This window comes from Sparus aurata, chromosome 8 (genome assembly GCF_900880675.1).
Source record: "Sparus aurata chromosome 8, fSpaAur1.1, whole genome shotgun sequence".
NCBI lineage: Eukaryota > Metazoa > Chordata > Actinopteri > Spariformes > Sparidae > Sparus > Sparus aurata.
The window spans coordinates 32,151,422-32,173,592 of NC_044194.1; the positions used below are offsets into that span (position 1 = coordinate 32,151,422).

The window sequence follows — 22,171 nt, forward strand, 5'->3', positions numbered from 1 at the left end:
TGTGTTAATGGCTGAGCAGAGAAATATTATGAGGCACTTTGGGAGCACTGTATCTCCTGTTGAGCAGGTCATCACCTTGCATGGTAGTAATGCGTTACAATCACAAAGTAACGCTTTACAACCAACACTGATCTGGACATAGATCAAGTGTAATTTTCTTCTACATTTCGATAAATCTACATTCATTTATGTCTGTAGCGGAATTCTGCACAACTATATATCATGAATTGTTTATGTCAGCCTCTGTCATCTTCCAGTTTTTGTATATGCTACAAAGATGCATCTTGATTAATGTCTCTGTTGTTTCTATTAATTCATCAGGCCAATCCACTGTTGAGTTTGAGTGTGTGAAAGAGACTGATCTGATCTTGATCCATTCCAACAAACTCAACTACACTACACTGGACAACACACACATTGTCAGGCTCAGCGCTCCAGGTACAGTACACAATTGGGGATACAAGTGTAACAATATTTTTTTGATGCTGGCATTTTCAACATTTAATGGCTCAGAGAAAAAAATTGTTAATAGTACTAATTCTACCTCGTATCTTTCCCCCCTTCTTTTTGTGTCATCACAATATTGATGACCTTTGAGCAAGATTAGTTTTAAAAATTAAAAAATGTAACCTTCTGTTGACATTCTGTCAAAGATTGTAAAGTAGAGATCCTGAATAGTTTCTAAAGCAGAGCTCTATAAGAGATGTAAAAATTACATTATATCATTTAGTCTTTTTTCTTTCAAGTTTTTTCATGAAGAAAACAATTTATTTATCTATTTTCAAAGGAGGGTTTTTTTCCAATGAAATTTTATGTCACACATTAAAAAAAGTTTATGGTGATCCTGCAATGAATCCAGAAACATGCTCTGGTACTCAGATTCACACAAATAAAGACAAATGAACAATAACAAAAGGGTCAATAGGAATTCTTGGCATAATATTTCTATCACCTCTTTCCTCAGATGGTGGATCTGCTCCTAATATTAAATCCACCTGGCTGCAACCTAAGACCCAATATCTGGTCATCCAGCTGTATGGTAAATTAACTCAAGGACAGAAGTACCTGCTGTACGCTGAGTTCACTGGCGAACTAGCTGATGACTTAGCAGGCTTCTACAGAAGTGAATATGAAGAAGATGGAGTCCGAAAGTTAGATCCCTTTTCAATAGCCCTTTATATCTATAACAACATTTGTATTGGTGAGTGAATATTGAATTCTAATCAATCTGTATGTTGTGCATTCTCAGGATTGTTGCCACCTCTCAGATGCATCCAACTCATGCCAGAAAGACCTTCCCTTGTTTTGATGAGCCAGCTATAAAAGCTGTTTTTTATATGACTCTTATCCATCCCCCAGGAACTGTTGCCTTGTCCAATGGCATAGAAACAGGTCAGTGTTGTCTACATGTGTCAAAGAAAGGAAAAAAAAGGCTCTATTAGCATAAATCCACATTATTATCTTGCATGCAATCAGGCCTGTGTAACCAATAGGCAGAATTGGTTCAGGGTTGTGAGGGCACTGTCCTATCAATCCAGTATTTCCAAATTGCTGGACTCAAGAACATCCAACATCATCACACTTCAGATAAACGTTGTGAATATTAAACAAAGAAAACTTACACTATCTTCAAAATATGGCCCAACTTCCTAACATGATTGCATGGAAATTCAAATGACCTTTAACCTTGGTCTGGTATTAGAACAAAAAACATTTGCCAACATTTTAGGAAAATTAATTTTCTTGAAATTACCTACATGAATATTTTGCTTTTGACAATGAACCTGTTGTGTTAGAATAGTCCAATTGTGAATTTTGCTCGACATGATTTACTTGGTTCAGTGAGTCTCCTTTTCTCAGTCCATGAATATAATTCAAGGTAATTTCAAAGGTGTCCTTTATTTTTCTTTTACCAAAATGAAGTGCTGGCCAGCAAACAAAATTATATAAAGCTCCATATATAAATGGAAAGGGGAAGTTTCGCCTGTGATACTCAGAGAGGACAATTTTTGGGTACTTTGAATTAATAGCTAAAACTAAACCTTTCATCTGCATTTTTGAGCCGAAAAGGCTTTCCGATCACAGGTGAAACCCTGACATATTGACAAAAAACAAAAAAAAACTGTGCTGCAGGTTGGAGGAGCGATCATGACCACTGCACCAGTTGGGTGTAATTCAGAATGAAAATTTGGAGAAAACAGAAACTTAATAAGAAGAATCTTTTATATACATATATGGTCATTGCAGCTTCAGCGGTAGCAGTATTTTAAAAACGCTTTGCTTGTGGATGGAAATCCTTGTAGGTGGCCGTTGTCAAGGATTTTTGACACCGCTGTGCAGTAACTACCCTGACAGACACCTACCTACAGGTGGAAAAGGTACTTTTAAAAAGCACCTGCTGCTGCTGTATGAAGCTGTGATGGCAGGGAGGTGCTTCTGTAAACGTCATGACAGCCAGATATTTTTAAATCATCTAATCAAATTATAAATGTTGAAAGTTGTTAATTGTGAGATGATTTTGAAAGTCCTGTAGTGTACACACATAACACAAAGAGCTACATACTTTTGCAAGATAACTGACATTACCAAAGATTTCATTTCAACCAACCAGCCATAGTTCGGTGGAACTGTTTTTCTTCTGGTTGTCATGAGGCTAGTGCCGTGTTGTACAGCTCTCAGTACTCAGACACAAACATTATCTGCTCTTCCCCCTGCTATTTGATTGGTCAACACCAGGAATCTACCACCAGAAGTTCAGCACAGGGCTTTTATGGTAGCCAGTCCAAAACAAATTTGCTCTAAAAATTTAAGAGATATAATTTGGTGCATTATAATAATTAAGGCGCAAAAAAAGTATTACATCTTTAACCTCAACTTGTGTGAGCAATACAATAAGTGTTGCATTCATACTTTTGTTGAATTGCCGGCTGGAGTCTCAAGTAGTGTCACTAAGTATGTAAGTAAGTATGGTGTTGTTAATTATTTGCTCTATTGTGAAACCTGCGTTGCTCACATAATTTCTATGTGGTAGTGAGTTGAATATTGAGTGTAAGGGCCAATGAGAGGTGCCTGTTTCTCCATGGAAGTCCTTTATCGTTGTGGACTTTTGTGAAAAAAAATAATATAAAAAATGAATGAAAACCTTAAAAAAAAGTGTTCTTTTGCAACTCTCTACCTCAAAAAGGAGAACTTCCCTTACAAACTCCACCTGACACCAAGTCAGCATGCTTCTACACTGGCAGCAATTCTGCTCAAGCCACCACCCAGCAGCCTTTTTGAGACTGAGAGCTACCACAAGGCGTGAGAGTAATACTTATGCTAACTGGCATGCCTATTGGGCCACCAAATGAACCAAGCACCCTGCTAAACTAGCTAGCAAGCTAACAGAAAACTATGCCAAATAGTCAATGACAGAAGGGTTGCCAACTCCCTGAAAAATAAATAAGGGACACCAACTAGGTGTCCCTGGTTGTGTATTCATCCATCAATTGTATATGTTTCTGACACTGGCCTTTTGGCCATAAAATACTGACATTTATTTGACTTAAAAAACATTTTTTTTTATACCATATCTGCCTCCTGTGTTGCCTGGTGCACAACAAACCGGTCAAGGTTCCCCGTGGTTGTCCCTCACGTTTTCAATGTCAACCACTAGAAGCATGCTGCTTCACATCAAACAGTCCACCATGGGCTACAGAAAAAGTGCACCGGTAGACATTAGCTACACTTTTTCCAGCCACATGTTTTCATTTTCCCATTGGAGTCTGTATTTTTGCAGCCTTTTCTTTTTTTTTCTCGGAGGAATAACTTAAAGGAACTTAGGGCAGGATCACGAAATAAGACTCAATAGCGACACGACGGCCGTTTGGGTAACTGCAGCCATCAGTCAAGCCGGCGCGGGAGCGCGCATGAACTCTTCACAGCAGTGCAGCTGATGCTGTGACACGGTTATTTGTTTGCTCACTGCTCACGCGACCGTTTACTGCAAGACTTCCTCGCATACCTCCGCTGAACTACCTTGGTAGCTTACATCAGCGAACAGCATGATGTCAAGAGACGAAGTAAGTAAACTAAGTGTTTATCTAAGTGCAGCTTTAGTATGTTTCTTTGACAACATTAGCGCATCAATTCAGCAAAACGACAGTTGTAATGTAAAGTACGCTTACCTTACACTGGCCAAATGGTTACTAAAGTTCAAATTTCACCAGCCACGGTGAATAACAAGCTAGCGATAACCATTGCTTTGTGATTGAAGCTAATGTGACTGCTAACAATGTTATGGTGTTTGACAAGCATTTGGCTTGTGGCTGCAGCTAATTTCTGACTGTGGTAATTACCAACATAGCTAATATTTATAACATTGGATAAAGCTTGCTAACAAGCTGACATTAGTGTGCAGTCATTATCATGTAACAGCAATAGTATGATTCAGTATCTCAAGCCACGTGTTATGTGCCAGTGCCAGTGAGATCATTTGTGAAATCATTTCCATTATAAGACAATATAAATGGTATGAATAGCACTGCGCCATAACAAAGTAAATACAAGGAAAACACAAATGTCATTATGTCATAACTGGTATTATACTAAGTTGAATCAGAATAAAAATAACATCAAATAAAATCAAAACATCACTTTGAGGATTACTAAAGTTATTCTTATTAGTATTGTTCTCAGTGTTTTTTGTTTCATGATTTGGAATTGACTCTGGAAGGAGTGGCACACATGGAGATGTACTGCCTGGATGAGGGTACACTGCGTCTGGTTAGGATGACGTGGAACAACACCTTTGCTCTCGAGGACAGCCAAGATGTGGGCAGCGATAACCGAGAGTTTCGGTTTGCTTCCTACCGGCGATTTACGATCTGGCAGGATGGGCATCAGAGAAGAGGGAACTGAAGGCCGATACCGAGCTGCTGTGTTCTTCATATCTGGTTAAACTTCCCTGACCCCTTTGCAAACTACACAGGTTACAAAGAAGCTCCATTTAGGGTGCCTGACTGATATTTTCTCCTGTTTTGTGTCCCTGTGACCACAATACCTAAAAAAAAAAACATTTCTTAGCCAAAGATTCCACTTTCATCCAAAAATAAAAACTATTTATGTACATTATATATTTTTATATTTATTTTCAAAGTTTACAGTATTTTTCAAATTTGCAGTATGTACAAAGTTTTATTTTGTATTTTTTTTACATGTTTATAATAAAATAAATGTGTGGTAAACAAGACGGTCTTGTCTTCTCTCTTTTCTTGCTCACGTCTCTGGATCATGTAGCTGAGGCCTTTATGGAGAGAAGAGAACAGTAGCGTTAGAACACATACCAATGCTCCATAATCAAATCTGGTAATTATTATGTTATATTATAACATTTTACAATGTTTTGTCTATATTCTGAAAAGATTGAAATTCCTAATGACCAAAACTTAGAAAGTAAAAACATACTAACCCCTCAGACACTGGTTCAATTGGTGATAATCGATGAGAGAGTTTAGCAGCTATTCGCTTGCTGGGTGTTGATGCTCTCATCTCCTTACTTCCCCGAGTAGCAGCTTCAGGAGTCTGCTTCTTCTGATAGCTGGAAAACAGCAATATTTTAAAAAGTTAGAGTCTCAGTCAGCAAGCTGGCTGTGACTTTGCTACCTTGGTGTCTTTTCTCTTTGGTCAGAACAACTATGGCCATGCAATGTTTGCCTGTAACAATAATAATATCAAAATACTTGCCTCAGTCAGTACTTTTGTGTGTTTCACTTTTACAAACAATTTCTCCTGCTTTACTTAAAACGTAATGTATAATGTCTGGAGCAATCTTGTGTGTAAGGTACAACACGAGAAAAATAAAGGCTAAAAGCTCTATTGATGAGTTGAGACCACTCTTTTAGCCCACCCACCCCAAAGGACTCAACCACACAGACGTGCTTCACAAGCAAGGTCGTAATAATAATAACAATAATAATAACAACTTTATCAGACCTGTAGACACGCACAATATCAATTATTATATAGCACCACCTGAGCTCGTTTACATTGTGCACTTCACGGTTAGCTCTAAACTGCCTTTTATTCAGCTACATCACAACAGTATCATCAACTCGTCAACACAATAGCCCCCAAGCCATAGCCTGTAAATACCGTTACTGTACACCCCAAATACTGTATTTACCAGGGACAGGAACGAGACGGGAGCCGGTGCTGTGTGTATGATATATTTCACTGTACAGATTGTAAAGCCCACTGAGGCAATGTGATTGTGATTTTGGGCTATATAAATAAAATTGATTTGATAGCCGTATCCCCTACACTCACGAAGCAGCCGGGAAGCCGGCTCGCTGTGTGTAGCTAGCGGCTAATATGACTACATAGACCCAAACAAACCGTTAGCCTGTTGCTACAGCCAGCTGCTAACGTCACCTCCCAGATACAAGTTGGGCTTTCGGTCCCATATCTAAAAGGGCATATTTCTAACTATTCAGTGTGCTGTCAGGTCATTGGTTTCAGACTGCGCAGTCTGTAACTTCTCAGTGTTACAAGCAGTGGACTAAGTTACATGTTAGCGGCTAGCGCTACGTTAGCCGCTAACGCTACGTTAGAAGCTGACGCTACTTTGCACTTTAGCTCACTCCGAGTCCTCGGTGATCTCATAAGATTTTCAAATCAAGCTCTAAAAATGACCTGTAATGTATTCTTACCTGGTTACGAGGAAATTAGCCATGTCAGCATCCGTTTTCAGTCCCAGTTCAAGCTGAAGCTGCCTCCATGAGTCGAAGGCATATCCAATGTATATTCGCGTGCCAGCCCGGCTTTAGTCATAACTTCTTTTAGACTCATGACTTGCTACTGATAAAAACCTTCGTTTTCTTCTTCGTATTACTTTTTAGTGGACTTTGTGTGGTGGTGGGTCGTTTTCCGGCCGTAGCAGAGTCCATAACAACACAAACAGTATTTCCGGTCCACCGCGCTTGTTTTCAAGCCGTCGAGGACGCGCATTCAGCGTCAAATAACGTCACGTCCGCAGGGCTGCGCGGGAAATTCGGACCCCGAATAGCAGTACATCATGCAGCACACAGCCTGTTCAAGGCAATGGGGAGATATGTGTGTGGGCTCATTCTTTTTGGTTTTGAACGCTTCATCACCCATTAGCATTAAAATACTGATAATGAATGTTTATTTTTTCACAAATCCTGCCCTAAGTTCCTTTAACTGCTCGTGGTGTAAGGTGTGCTGTCTGCAGTGTCCTGTGAATCCGTATCGTCCGTGTTAGCCATGCTGGATTGTTTTCCCAGTTGCCTAAGTCTCTTGTCTTCAGGTATCTTCTTGCAAGCAACAGTACCTCGACCAATGAGAAGAGGGTTAGGGTTAGGGTGTGTTAGTGTGCTGTCAGGTCATTGGTCACAGAGCAGGACAGGGCTGGCAATAAGATTACCGTAAATGTTCATATAAAACGCCCTGTCATTCATTGATTCTATTGACATTTTAAAGTCCATTCTGATTCTCACGGAAATACGGGACAAAGTGCATCCCTTTTAAGCTCAATATGGGATGCGTAACTTCGTTTCTAAATACGGGATGATTCCGTTTTTCAAGGGATGGTTGGCTAAACGCCATGCAACCTGTTGAGCCAACAGCCTGTCAGGCAGCAGGGATCCATCCAGCCTGCTGCTCAATTCACCAAACAACCCAGCCTCTTCACGTACTTCATCCTCTCAAGAGACACATGTACTTCTGTCCAGCATTTTTTTTCAACAACTGGGCCCCTTGTGGCCCAGTTGTTGAAAAACGCGCACTAAAGTGCCCTCTTGGCAGCCAAAACGCGTGCTAAACTGCCCATCTGGTTGGCAAAATACAACTGCCCTCTTGGGTGGCAAAAATGCGTACTAATTTGCCCTCTTGGGAGGCAAAAATTTGTGCTGAAGTGCCCTCTTTGGAGGCAAAAACGTGTGCTAAAGTGCCTTCTTGGGTGGCAAAAACGCATGCTAAAGTGCCCTCTTGGGAGGCAAAAATGCGTGCTACAGTGCCCTCCTGGTTGGCAAAACACACTAAACTGCCCTCTTGGGTGGAACATAGGCCTGGGCGATAAACCGAAATTTACGACGATAACCGACGTCATTTTGGCCATGTCGGTATATTCGGTGTCATAGGCATAACATCCACTAGGGACAGGGGACATGTTAGGTCCACTTGATTAATCTACCCCGGCGTATACCGATGTGCTTATTTTACATCAATTTGATGGCAAACTCCGCCCACTGATGCAACACCAGCTATGCCAGGTTAGTAATCAAGTGAACCCACTCTCGCTGTGAGTTGCGGACAGTTTGTGTAATGATGCTGCGTACAAAGGCTGCAACAGGCCACTGTCTTCGGCCGGGACGGTCCATTGATCAAACATTTGTGTTTTGTTTTTTATTCACTCAAAATAATGACTGTATTTCCAGCTAGAAAACGCGCATCTCTCTCCTCCCTCCATTGTTGTTTGCATTTGTGTGTCTGCGTGGTCTGACACGTGAGTGTCCTCATGCTGGAAAACGTGACGTCACTCCCCGAGACGCAAGAAGAAAGCAAAAATATATATTTTTTACTAAGGAAAATGACAAAACTAGTAACCCGTTACCGGCATCACTGATTGTGTAGCTTAAGTGCAACATGGAGCATGAAGATGTAAAGAAAAAAATAAAAACAGTAGAATTAACTTTGAGCAAGTTTGGAGGAAAGTCGGAGGTGTGGACCCATTTTAAACAAGTCGTGGGCCGTCATAATAACATTTGTCGGCTTTGTCGAGTGCATTAAGTGCGGCACTTGTTGCATTACTCATTAAGATTTCTATACTTCAAACAACTTGCAATTGTAGTCGAGAACGTCAGTTATAACAGCCCACGTATTAAACAGTTGTCGGGTTTAAATCGGTCTTGGGCTCATAATTACATTCAATGTGTCAGGCCGGGCTCGGACACAACATGCACGGGCTCGGGTCGGGCTTGATTCTAAGCTCTACTCGGGTCCAGCCGCTACTTTACTGAGGTTCACCCAGTGTGAGCAGCAGGAAGACGGTCAGCTCACCTCCCAGAACATGGCACTGAATCGCTGGAAACTGATTTAGTGATTGTCATCAAATTACTTAGCATAAATATATTAATACAAAATAATTGCAGTTTTTTCAATATCTTCCATGACATGGGGCCCAGTGACTCCTGAATGAGACACAGTTATGCTTATTGTACTTTAGTGCTTCCTCTATTTTATATGAATATTAATATGCAGAAATCTTGATTTTTTTTCTCAATAGCTTCCATGTCATGGGACCCTCTGACTTCTGAAACAGATTCTGTGTCTATCAAAAATATATAATGATAAAGAAAATAGTGGTAAAAAAAGTTCTCTAATGCTCAAGAGGTTAACATATTAAGCAGCAATGTCAACTTCTCTACTATTTTGTCTCATGTCTTAGATTCTGATTCTGAAGTCCTCAAAATGTTTATTTATTTACATCCAACCTCTTCCACCACCTGCAGTACAACCACGTGATTCAATTCGAAGAAATAAAAAAAGCGAGAAGCGAGAAGCTTAGAATTAGTTTATAAGGGACTGTATATTTTATACTTTTAAACTTGTTAAAAGTAATCTATGCTTTTCAGCTGTTCAATCGTGTGCCTATCAGTTATTCTTAACTACTAAACAAAGTAGTGTGTTACTTATCATTCATTTATCGTTATCGAGGTGAGTTGCTCAATATATCGTGATATTGATTTGAGGCCATATCGCCCAGCCCTAGTGGAACAAACACTAAACTGCCCCCTTGGCTGGTTAAAACATGATAAACTATCCACTTGGGTGGCAAAAGGGCGTCTTTAAGTGCCCTCCTCATTGGCAAAACACACTAAACTGCCCTCTTAGGTGAAAATAAAACAGTTAATTGCTCTCTTGGGTGGTTAAAACAATTTTAAGCGCACTCCCGGTTGGCAAAACATAATAACCTGCCCTCTAGTCTTGGGTTGTATAAACGCATGCTTAAGTGCCCTCGTGGTTGGTAAAACACAAGTGCTCTCTTGGGTGGAAAAACACACTAAACTGCTGCCATTGGATGGAGAATACTGATTCCAATTAAGGCATGCAAGCTTTCCCAGAGTAATTTTATGGTCTCAACAAGTTAAACCCTGTTTATGTTTAATACACTTTGTATGGCCATTAGCCCATATTTTCTGTTTTTTAAAAAATGTATTTATTTATTTCATTTTATTTTATTTGCCGATAGGCTAATAAACTTTCTAGATTTTATTTTCAATTTGACATTTAGGCTAGGTCAGTTAGATTCATTGTATTTAGTAAATGATGGAATAAATTGATAGCAGCTAGATAGATGGTAACTTAAGTTCTAAGAACACATTGTTGTTAAAATAAGTCCATTCCATCCATTTAAGTATTCAGTTTTAGACACACTCTCTCAAATGGTCACATGTCAGTGGGGACTTAATACTGACTGAGGTGCAACCCGGCATCCTACTGCTGTGTGAGGTAGGTAGCTAATAAAGCAAGCTGTCTTTTAAGTTACCAATTTTGCATTACTAAATACTAGTGTATGTACCCTGGGAGTGATATTATTAGGTAGATACACATGTTTAAGCCTAGGCTGAGGAGCTAGCCTAGCTAAGTCTTGCGGGAATACCTTTTTAAAGCTAGCCAGTTAAATTAAAAGTGGGGTTAGCATTGCATATCAGGGTTTCCGCCAGGTTTAAGATGACCCCCCGCCAGGCTAAGCATTTGGGATTTTTTATTCTATTTTAATTTTTAAAAATGCTTTTCTTTAAAATGCCTTTTTAAGTGCACAGCTCAGTTGGAAACATATACAGTGGCTTGCAAAAGTATTCACCCCCCCTTGAACTTTTCCACATTTTGTCACGTTACAACCACAAACGTAATTGTATTTTAATGGCATTTCATGTGATAGACCAACACAAAGTGGTGCATAATTGTGAAGTGGAAGGAAAATGATACAAGGTTTTCAAATATTTTTTCAAAATAGAAAACTGAAAAGTGTGGTGTGCAAAAGTATTCACCCCACTTTACTCTGATACACTTAAATGAAATCCAGTGCAACCAACTGACTTCAGAAGTCAACTTATTAGTAAATGAAGTCCATCTGTGTGAAATCTAATCTCAGCGTAAATACAGCTGATGATAATCACAGAAGTCAGTCCATCATTTCATCCGCAGACATTAAGAGATTCAGGAGATGCTAGCGTCTCCTCGGTCTCTGTAGCTGTTTGGTTGTGTTAGCTTGTTTACTTTCAAATTAAAAGCCCCCTGCTAAGAACCCAGTTCTAAACTCCATGGGATGCAATGTAAAGCATATTGAAGACAAATGTGTTGTCACTGTTCACAGCCCAACCTCAAGCTTGATGTAATGTCACATGTTTATGGCTACCTCAGTGGCGGCTTTTGGAAAAGGAGGAATATTATGCCTCCGTTTTAGAAAGACGGGCTGGCACATTGCCGTCCTTACCTTGGAGCAAATGTGCAAAAGGGCTACTGTCTGACTCAGAGTCAGTTTCTGGCTCTGATGGCTCAAACAGGTCGGGCTCGTTCTGTCAGATGATGCTGCTAGCTTCCATTGTTACTGTAGGTCATGTCCTTGTACAGTACACGGAGGAGCTGGTTGGTGGTTCAAGTGGCTCTATCTGACACGCCCCCAGCATTTCACAGCAGAGAGAAGTGCTTGTTTTTCCAAGATTTTGAGACCTAATTTTATATACTTAGCAATTTTTTTAATCTTTCAAATTTGGCTCAGTGGTCAATGACACATGTTTCTGTGGTGTGAAAAACTCATGACACAAATTTATTGCTGCTTTACATGGACTTTAACTGTCTTCTAACCCATTGTCATTCATTGAGGAGGCAGAAGTCTTTCTGCTTTAGGCCCCATCTTCTTGTACCGTGTTCATGCCACACTCCTCTTCCTCTGCTGCCAACTCTACATAGTATCCAAACTTTTTCTCAATTCTATTGCATGTGTGTTCAACGGTATTAAATTACCAACAAACTTGTAATGAAAGAACAGACAGTTGCTATAGTCAGAGTAGGACTGAATTAAGTCCTACATGCAAATACCCCTGTTGTCAGTGTCACAATAAAAACAATTACATTAGGGTGTTTATAAACTAGCAGAGTGAGATAAATGTGTGAAACTCTGTGTGTTTGTGTCTTTTCAGATATTGTGAACACCACTATTGATGGAGTAGCTGTGATACAGACCACATTTGAGCCAACCAAGAAAATGTCAACCTATTTACTAGCCATTGTTATCTCTGACTACACAAACATCAGTACAGAAGAAGACACTCTGGTAACTGACCATCCATCACCTTACCAGATATCCATTTTATCACTTTAATAAAGTGATTCCCAAATTGATAATGGGCCACGGTGATGCTAGAAGTTAATTGCTCCCTTTTGTAAAAGGTAGTGGGTGGTACAACCATATGTTTCTTTTTCTGAAATTTGAGATTTTGTTTTTTTTTACTTGCTATTGTGTTTTCTGAATTGCTGTAGTGAGTTGGACCTGCTGGCCACTGTACTTTTCTCTATAAGTATCACAAGTTACAAGAGGGATCAAAGGACAATGCTGGAAGAATACTTAACACCGATGACTCTTACACTATTAATACAAAAAAATGTTTCTTTTGGAGTTGGTCAAGGTTGAACCAAGTTCAACTATTCAGAAGGACTGATTCAAGACTGCAACTAATAGTTATTTTCATTCGGATTTAATCTGTTTATTAATTTCTCTGTTTATCAACTGATTGTGTTGTTTGTAACATTTCTAAAAATATAAAGAGATGTTGTCAGAATTACCCAGAGCCCTGTGACTCCTTCACAGTGAATGTGTTGTCCAACCAGTAATACAAAAATGACAATTATTACAAATAAATCAAAATGAAATAACTAAAAGGGAAGCAGAAGAAAGCAACAGAAATTCTCATACTTGTGTATCCGGAACCATAGAATATTCTCGCATTCAAACCAAATACTCATAAATCACACTCTCTAAACTAGTAAAGCTGTCTGACCATCAATGCAAATGTACAAAAATATCTTTACTTCAGTCTTCAAACCTTTTTGCATAAACATAAGAATTTGCTGTCATGTGTTCAGATCCGTATCTGGGCTCGCAGGGCTGCCATTGATCAGGGACAAGGAGACTACGCCCTCAATGTGACTGGACCCATACTGAACTTCTTCCAGTTGTACTATAACATCTCCTACCCCCTTAGCAAGTCAGGTAAGCCTGTCTCCATAGTAATTTGGAAAAGGAAATGTCCATCTCAGAATTGGCAGTTTTTTGTATTTTCAACATCATCTTCTTTCTAGATATACATGACTGAGACCACTGCTAGCATTCCTGTTCACCAGATGTTGTTGTAGTATTGTTGCTCTCCTTACACTTGGCTTGATACCACAACAGGGTAGATGGAAATGCTTTTGTAATTTTTTCTGTGGATAAACTGCATTTCTCAAGTTATGGTTTAAAGTGTATCAGCATGACTTGAAGGGGAGTTCCTTTCAGCTGCATTACATACACCTGCTCTCTGCCTCACAGATCATATTGCTCTGCCAGACTTCTATTTTGGTGCAATGGAGAACTGGGGTTTGGTTACGTACAGGGAAACCAACCTCCTCTATGACCCTGTGACCTCCTCCAATGGAAACAAAGAGACTACTGCCACCATCATCGCTCATGAGCTGGCACACATGGTGAACAGATTTATTGTAATTTTTTTGTATTGTATAATGTGTTTACTCATTATTTAACAACCAATTGAGTGATGTCATCCGTGATGCAGTGGTTTGGAAACCTGGTGACTCTGCAGTGGTGGAATGAGGTCTGGCTGAATGAGGGCTTTGCCACATATGTGTCTTACCTGGGAGTCAACTATGCTGAGCCTGACTGGAATGTGGTGAGATGTTCCATGCATGTGGACTTGACGCTTGCTGTTCTCCTGTCAATACAGAATATACATTTCTGTCACCACCTTTGCATATCATGTGAACTCTTCAGACATTTCTGTCTGTCTGTTTGCTCCAGAAAGACTTGATAGTGCTTGATGACATCCACCGGGTGTTCGCAGTCGATGCTTTGACCTCCTCTCATCCCCTGTCCACTAAAGAGGACAGTATCATCCTGCCTGACCAGATCACTGAGCAGTTTGATACCATTTCATACAGCAAGGTACACAGATGCCAGCAATATCTTCTTTTATAAAACATTACAGCATAAACACTTCTACATTGTCACAGGGTGCAGCTGAGGCCAGAAAATGTACTGAAAAACAGAAAATTCAGCATTCAGACTGGTTGTTTAACTACAGTTCATTGTATTGTAAACATTGTTCTAATTTTGTGCTGTGCAACAGAAAATGTTCTTTTAAATAGATGTATTTATGGATTGATCCTTGCCTCTGTTTGTGTGTCTGGCTCCTCAGGGTGCAGCAGTTTTGAGGATGCTGTCCGATTTCCTCTCAGAGCCTGTCTTTGTCCAGGGACTCAATGTATGTCTGTTTACATAACATGTACATTCTGGTGTGCAGTTAAAACTTGTCGTTGAAATGAATACTCTATCACCATCATTCAGCCACAGGTAAAAGATCATTCTGACAGGATGTTGAAATCCCGTCTTTCTCTTGCCTGCAGAGCTACCTCAATCATTTTGCCTACAGTAACACAGTAGGGAACGACTTGTGGCACCATCTACAAATGGTAAGATTTTACTTTTTTTCCCAAAAAATGTCTCAGGTTAAGCTTTTTTTCATCTTCACAGTTCACAGCTGACTTGTGTTGTTTTAGGAAAACATCTATGTTGTTTTTGACATATTCAAGTTAATATTACACAAAACATCCTCATACCTAGAAGACTGAACAGGTCACTGTTCCAAAAATAGCCTGACTGTTGCAGTGTACCTGTGACTGGCACACTGGCCCAAGGCCAACACTCACAGTTTGGTTAGGTTTAGGAAAACCCTGTGATTTGGCTTAAAATATTAGTTGTATAACTTTAGTTATCATGTACTTCTGTTACATAAGTTCCGTTACATGATGTCCATGACTGCATTTTACGACAAAGTTAAAATAACTCACCACTGACATGGTAGGCAGTCTGGTGGGTGCAAGTCCTACACTGTTCAACACAAACATCTGTCTCCACCTCCTTGCTATACAGAGTTCCCTGCTCTTTGTACTTATTGCTCTGACCTAAACTAAATTGAAAATCTTTGACTGCCAGTAATACTTAGATAGATGCTTCCTGTCACCTTTATCAACAGGCAGTGAAAGCCAACAATGTTTCACTTCCTCGTCCAGTTTGTGAAATCATGAACCGGTGGGTGCTCCAGATGGGCTTCCCTGTGGTTACCATTGATACACCCACAGGAAAGGTGACCCAGAGGCACTTTCTGCTGGACCCAGAGTCCAATGTTACAGTTGAATCACCTTACAAGTATGCAACACAACAAGTATTTACCTTTTCTTCCTCTTTGCTTCCTTTATACCTCCACCATTTTTCCCTGCTAAAGGGGAGATTTCCCTTACTTGAATAGACAATCCAAAGGGCAAGGATGTCATACACTGTACAGATGTGATGAGACAGCAATGTGATTTGTGATTTTGGGCTATATAATTAAAATTTAATTTACTTTGATTTAATTGTGAATTGCCTAAACAATTAACACAAGTTTTATGTATTTTCTCCTCAAGCTATGAGTGGCTGATTCCTGTCAGGTGGATGAAGCGCGGTGAGGTCCAAGGAGCTATGTGGTGGCTGATGGAAAAAGAAGGTTGTTAATAATATGCTACTAATGTCATATTTAGTGCCAGTACCTATTAACTAAGCAGTTTGCATTGTTTTACATCACATCAGGTGTATATTATTATTACATTATTAATAAAACCTTTTTAAAGCTCTTTATTTTTGCCCTGACTTCTCTTTGTCAGCGGTAAACTTGGAGATGAGGAGTGGTGATTTGTGGGTTCTGGCTAACATCAATGCTACTGGATATTACCGGGTAAACTATGACCTTGGAAACTGGGAAAGGCTACTGGCTCAGCTGAAATCAGAACACCAGGTACACAGTCAGGATTTTACTATTTTTTTGGATGCAATTGTCATTTTTTCTTCATTTCTTTTCTTTCAGTGTTTGCAGACCGTATAATAAAACTTTGTGTTTCAATCTGCTGTGTAGGTGATACCAGTGATAAACAGAGCCCAGCTTGTGGATGATGCTTTTAATTTGGCCAGGTAGGTCAGTTTAGCTGCTTGGACTTTTTGATGCATTTTTCATCAAGTTTCCATGTTTGGAAGGTAAAAATGTGAAAAATGAAAAAAACACTTCATTTACACATCCACAAGTGATGTTGACATATACTGATGCAATTCCTCAGATATATACAAACAGAGACGCCACCGTCACATACACATGCTTTGGCCATATTACTATAAGTGTGCAGACCTTTTCGTCATGCTTCAGCAATTAAACAAGAGTTAAATTCAAAAGCAAGTAACACATTTAAAACTTAAAAAAAAAAATTACAAACAAGCAACATTTGGAACATTTGTATAAGCATGCTAGATGAAAGGTCATTGGATCAGTAAATCACAAGGGTTGATCCCCTTGAAATCCTGAATGCACTCAGCAGGTTTTATGCTTATCTGTCTTTTAGATTATGAGATATAATTTATTGAGATTGTTCTCTTCACAAAAAAAAAACGTAACGCCAGAGTTGTTGATCCAAGAACTCACCCAAACATAAGTTAAACATTCAACATTCAAGTTCAAACACACTAACGATTACCTTGGAGGACATTAGCGCCTCATCTTGAAAGAGCTACAGTCAATATGTAAACTCAAACACTCAACAAATCAAATGTGTGACAATAGTTAGACTATCATGTTTATAGCTTTGGCCCTGCTTTACTGCAGCCAAGCTAAAAACATTCACCTCCACTGTATAATGAGAGACAATTTTATGTTAATTAATCAAAAATGGGGGGCGTGACCTGTGACACGAAGATGTAGGATGTGTTTCTCGGTCGCTCCTCGGGAAGTTTGTCTACTGCCTGCAACTTTAAGGTGACCGAGCAGTTTTTGGGAGCCCTGCATTTTGAGAGTCAGAACTGTGTTGATGTCGAGCTCTCGAGCGAAAAATGAGCCTGCCAAGTCCGGGCGAAAGAGGCCGCAACTCCAGCCCTCGGAGTCCGAGTCACCTGAGAGACTCGGTGCTAATGAAAAGATGCTACGCAGCATCAAGGTGATGATGGACGACCAACGAACTGAAATTGTGGCAAAATTCGAGTCAATAATATCAGAGCTGGTTAAATGGGAGGTGGCGACCACTCTCAAACCGCTGCAAAGAAAGTCTCCCTGCAAAGTGGGACTATTAGTGACTTGGAGCACTCGGCTAATGAGCACTCGGACCAACTAACTAGCATGCAGGTAAATATAGGCAAGCTATCTGCCACAGTGGAGTCTCTGGGCAAGGAATGTGGAGATTTGGAGGCACGCTCTAGATGGCATAATAGTCGACTAGTAGGTCTGCCAGAGGGATCCGAGGGTCCCCAACCTACAGAGTTTACTGCCAAACTTTTAATGGACTTGTTGGGACTCAACGACAAACCCGGGCTCGACAGGTCCCACTGCACATTGCATGCTAAACCAAAAGAGGGAGAGCCACCGCACCCGATGGTCATCAGGGTGACACAATTTCAAGTAAGGAATGCTATTCTGTGCCACACTGGACAGAGCTCTCCTTTGCTGCACAACGGGAAGAGGGTGTATATTTTCCTGGACTTGACACCGACTGTGGCCAAGGGGAGGGCGGCTTTCGTCCAAGTGAAGAAGGAGCTCCATGCCTGTTCCAATGTTAAATTCGGCCTCCGGTACCCAGCTACTCTACATATCACCATGTCCAGCGGCCAGACCTAACATTACAAATTTGAAGACCCGGACCAGGCCCTGGAGTTCTTCAACAAGAGACTCAAAAAACGGTCCCGGAGAGTGACTAATTCTGGAATACATAAACGCTTGTTGGATCTGTTTGTATTTCTGCGGCAGCAGGCTGAATATCCAGCAGGTAACACCCATGTTATGCTGCTGTTGACTTGTCTACAGACTGAATACAGTATTGACTGTGTACTGACTGTAAGTTTCATTGCTCCAGTTAGAGCATATTGGTGCTATTTTTCTATTTATTATTTTTTATTTCTCTCAGTCAGTCTCTACTTAGGAGGACGTTTCTGGCTCTGGAGAATGTAGGGCCTTTGAACCTGTTCTGTTTTTGTTTTTTTTATGGCACCTTTTTCTGTTTATTACTTTATTTTTATTCTTTTTATTTGGGACAGCCCATATGCACTTTCCCCGAGGTCATTTAGTAGTATGATTAAGCTGCTGGTAACGACAGGTTTTATTTCAAGGTGGGGTGAGGTAGCACGCATCACTGTTTGGATGCTTCTGCTAGGTGAGGAGAAAGGTGGGGTGTTCTGTTATATGCTGGGGCGATTGTTCGTTTGTGTAGTTTTAGGTGTAATGGGTCGGCACCTTTCCTACTTTTCCAGATGTATACTCCACACATGTATATTGCTTTTTTTCTCTTGCTGGTTTTGTTTTTTTAAATACTGAATTTTCTGACTTTTAATGATACAGGTTAAGAGATCACTATTGAGTGTGGGTGGGGATGTTAGGCTTGTGAGTTTAAACTGTAAGGGCCTAAATAATCCAATCAAGCGCGGCAAGGTGTTGCACTACTTACACCACCTCGATGCTCATATAATTTACTTGCAGGGGACTCACTTAAAAGAGATAGATAGTGTTAGACTGAAGAAGAGCTGGGTCAGGAAAATATACCATTCATCATTCTCCAGTAAGTCAAGAGGTGTTGCTATTCTTTTACATAGAGATATCCCTTTTGTTCATGTTGAGACCATTTCTGATTCTGCTGGCAGTTTTATAGCTGTCATGGGACACATTTTTGATGTAAAGGTGACTCTTGCTAATGTCTATGCCCCCAACTGGGATGATGAGTCCTTTTTTAAACAGGTTTTCTCAATGCTACCGGATTTTTCCATGTATGATCTAATCTTGGGAGGGGACTTTAACTGTTGGATGAATCCTTCCTTAGATGGCTCTTCTTCAACCTCCGCTGCTCAATCCAAGTCGAACAAAGTGATTCAAGCCTTCATGAAGGAGTTTAACGTTGTTGACCCGTGGCGTTTTTTTTTTACAGGGACAAAAGGGAATACTAATTTTTCTCGCATATTCACAGTACCTATACACAAAATTGATTTTTTTTTTTTTAGTGGACAACAAGTTGTTATCCTCCATTTCTGGCTGTAAATACGATTCGATTGTTGTGTCGGACCATGCCTCTATTTTTATGAATGTTTATTTTCATAAGTTTGTTAATACTAGACCACCATGGCGCCTAGATAAACATTTGTGGTTAGATACAGACTTTGTTAAGTTTGTCTCTGAGCAATTAGACGTTTTTTTCAGGTTAACAGCCTCTGGGTTGTGGGAAACAATGAAAGCTTTTATCAGGGGGGAGATTATTTCCTATAAGGCTCATCAGAGGAACTCTATAACAGAAAAGTAAGCCAAAATATCTCAACGCATCGCACTCTTAGATTTTTTATATGCCGTCTCAAAATTGCCAGATACCTATAAGGAGCGAATGACTTTACAAGCTGAATATGATCTTATCACTTCACAGCACACTACTGAACTTTTACTACATTCAAGATCCAAATTCTATGAACAGGGAGATAAAACTAGTAAACTCCTTGCCCATTGGCTACGTCAAATATCTGCATCTCAATTAATTCCTCAAATTGAGACTGGCTTAGGTGTAACATCTGATCCATTGGAAATCAATAAAAATGTTATTTTTTCATTTTGACAAACTGTAATAACACAATGGACCTTAAATCACAAAAAACAAAAAATCCGAGTAGATGAAATTTTGATTTTTTACTGTGAAAACTACAAATATGTTTAACGAACTATTTTTATTACTTATAATGCAAATATATAAATTGCTGTTTGCTAAAAAGAATTTGAAAATTACAAAGTTATACGTAGTGATATGTTTCCCCTCAGCTCCTTTCTTCCTGCTGAACATTCAGCAGTCTCCTCATTGTTTTGCCTCATTAAACAAAAAAAATAACTCCACTACACACTAAAATAAACACTACATAACACACTAACAATACACTCCAAACACGCTTAATGTCACAAATCTCTCAACTCTCCAAACCTGCTGTCTCTATAACTGTCACTGTCCCTCCAACAACTCCCCCCGTTCCTAAGCAACCAAATCACGTAGTTTGTTGTTTAATTTTGTGATTGGTTGGTGGGGTGCCTTTTTCCACCAATAGGAAAAGTAGTAGCACAAAGCAAACACTTCCTTGCTTCGTGAGAGAAGCCCGTTTTAACCGTTTCTTTCTGCACCAAACGCGCAGCAAACGTGACCGCAATGTTCGCGAAAAAGCATGGCGGACATTATTTATCATAAATCCCGTTTTACTTGGCCAATCAACATGATTTAAAAACACGAACATCCACAGTTTGTTGTCCTTGCGTGTCCGGATCTCCTCAGACCCGAATAGACTCGTCCCGGACTCGTTCACTCTCATTAATGTACAACAGTCAGTTTAGATGCATAGAACGGGACTGGACCGCCGCCAAAATCCCGATCTAGCTCGCGCCGCTGCAGGTATAAATCTGCTTGTTTCTTAAGGTGGGGGGTCGCGGTGGGCTCTGCAGTGATTGGCTCTGGTGTCCTTTTGAAAACTGAATTACTGTTACTGTGCATTGTTGGAGGTCTGTCGAGGAGGGAGTCCTAAAGAAAGGTGACGCCATCCGACATTCAAGTAAGTTTGCTGTGTGTTTTGTGGAAATTCTTTTTGGTGTTGTATGGTTTCGAAACCGATGTTATAGGGAAGTATAGGAACGCTTGTTTTCATAGCTTTTGATTAGTTGTGGAATTGCTTGTGTTTTCCTAGTCTTAGGGTCTAAGGCCAAGCATCTAGGGGTTAGCATCTTACTTAAAATCCACATGGTGATATAGAGCGCTGATTTAGGGAATAAGGTGAGGTTCTGTTGTTCAAGATAGAAAAGACCAGGTCTAAAAGTTGTTTTATTTTGTTTTGTCTGTTATATTGCAAACGATCAGGTCTAGATTCCTGCGATTCTATTTGCTCTGATAGAAAATCAGTGTTGAAAACCCCTGTGATTCTGTGTTTCTGATGGAAAATCAGTGTCGAAAACCCCTGTGATTCTGTTCTAACAGAAAAGATCAGTGTTGAAAATTCCTGTGACTCTATTGGTCTCATAGAAAAGACCAGTGTCGAATTTCTGTGATTCTGTTGGTCTGATAGAAAAGATCAGTGTTGAAATTCCCTTGGTGTTGTGATTCTGTTTTGTTTTAAAAGATCCTGTGATTCTGTCGTTTTAGATAGAAAAGACCAGGTCTGAACTTTGTTTTGTCTGTTATGTTGCAAACAATCAGGTCTGAATTCCTGTGATTCTGTTTGCTCTGATAGAAAATCAGTGTCGAAAACCCCTATGATTCTGTTTCTGATGGAAAATCAGTGTCGAAAACCCCTGTGATTCTGTTCTAACAGAAAAGATCAATGTCGAAAATTCCTGTGATTCTATTGGTCTCATAGAAAAGACCAGTGTCGAATTTCTGTGATTCTGTTGGTCTGATAGAAAAGATCAGTGTTGAAATTGTGGTTTTGTTTTGTTTTGTTTAATGCCAGTTTTTGTCTGTTGTTTGTTTGTCATTTGTTGCGACATGGGTTTAAATTGAGTCAAGTTAGATTATAAGATTTTAGTAGAAATTTAATGTAGAAATTGAGAGAAATTGTGCCTGTGCAGAATAGTTTCTCTTACAGATCAAAATAAAATGCTAATAGCTCAATTAGAAGAAGAAGAAGAAGAAAACACAACGCAGAATAAGATTAAGCCGGACAATCAAATGTCCTGTAGAAACACTAAAACAAAAATACGATCAAAATAGAAAGCCTTTATCCTGTAAGAGAAATAAAAGAATCCAGTGTTCATAACACTGGTGATGACTGGGTTGTTGAATACCCAAGACCTGAGCTTCTTTTTCTCCAATAAAACCAACT

At 39.8% G+C, this 22,171-nt stretch overlaps 1 protein-coding gene across 1 annotated transcript in view; it reads left to right on the forward strand.

The window, feature by feature from the left end:
* LOC115586348 (aminopeptidase N-like) overlaps positions 1-22,171 on the forward strand; it is a 46,435-nt gene that overhangs the window by 5,182 nt on the left and 19,082 nt on the right. Inside the window, exons 3-16 of the mRNA XM_030425310.1 lie at positions 322-438; positions 965-1,151; positions 1,250-1,392; positions 12,204-12,337; positions 13,147-13,273; positions 13,592-13,746; positions 13,836-13,949; positions 14,078-14,221; positions 14,475-14,540; positions 14,683-14,748; positions 15,312-15,484; positions 15,742-15,821; positions 15,979-16,109; positions 16,227-16,282. Of these exons, the coding sequence (XP_030281170.1) occupies positions 322-438; positions 965-1,151; positions 1,250-1,392; positions 12,204-12,337; positions 13,147-13,273; positions 13,592-13,746; positions 13,836-13,949; positions 14,078-14,221; positions 14,475-14,540; positions 14,683-14,748; positions 15,312-15,484; positions 15,742-15,821; positions 15,979-16,109; positions 16,227-16,282 (1,693 nt within the window). The remainder of the gene's footprint in view (positions 1-321; positions 439-964; positions 1,152-1,249; positions 1,393-12,203; positions 12,338-13,146; positions 13,274-13,591; positions 13,747-13,835; positions 13,950-14,077; positions 14,222-14,474; positions 14,541-14,682; positions 14,749-15,311; positions 15,485-15,741; positions 15,822-15,978; positions 16,110-16,226; positions 16,283-22,171) is intronic.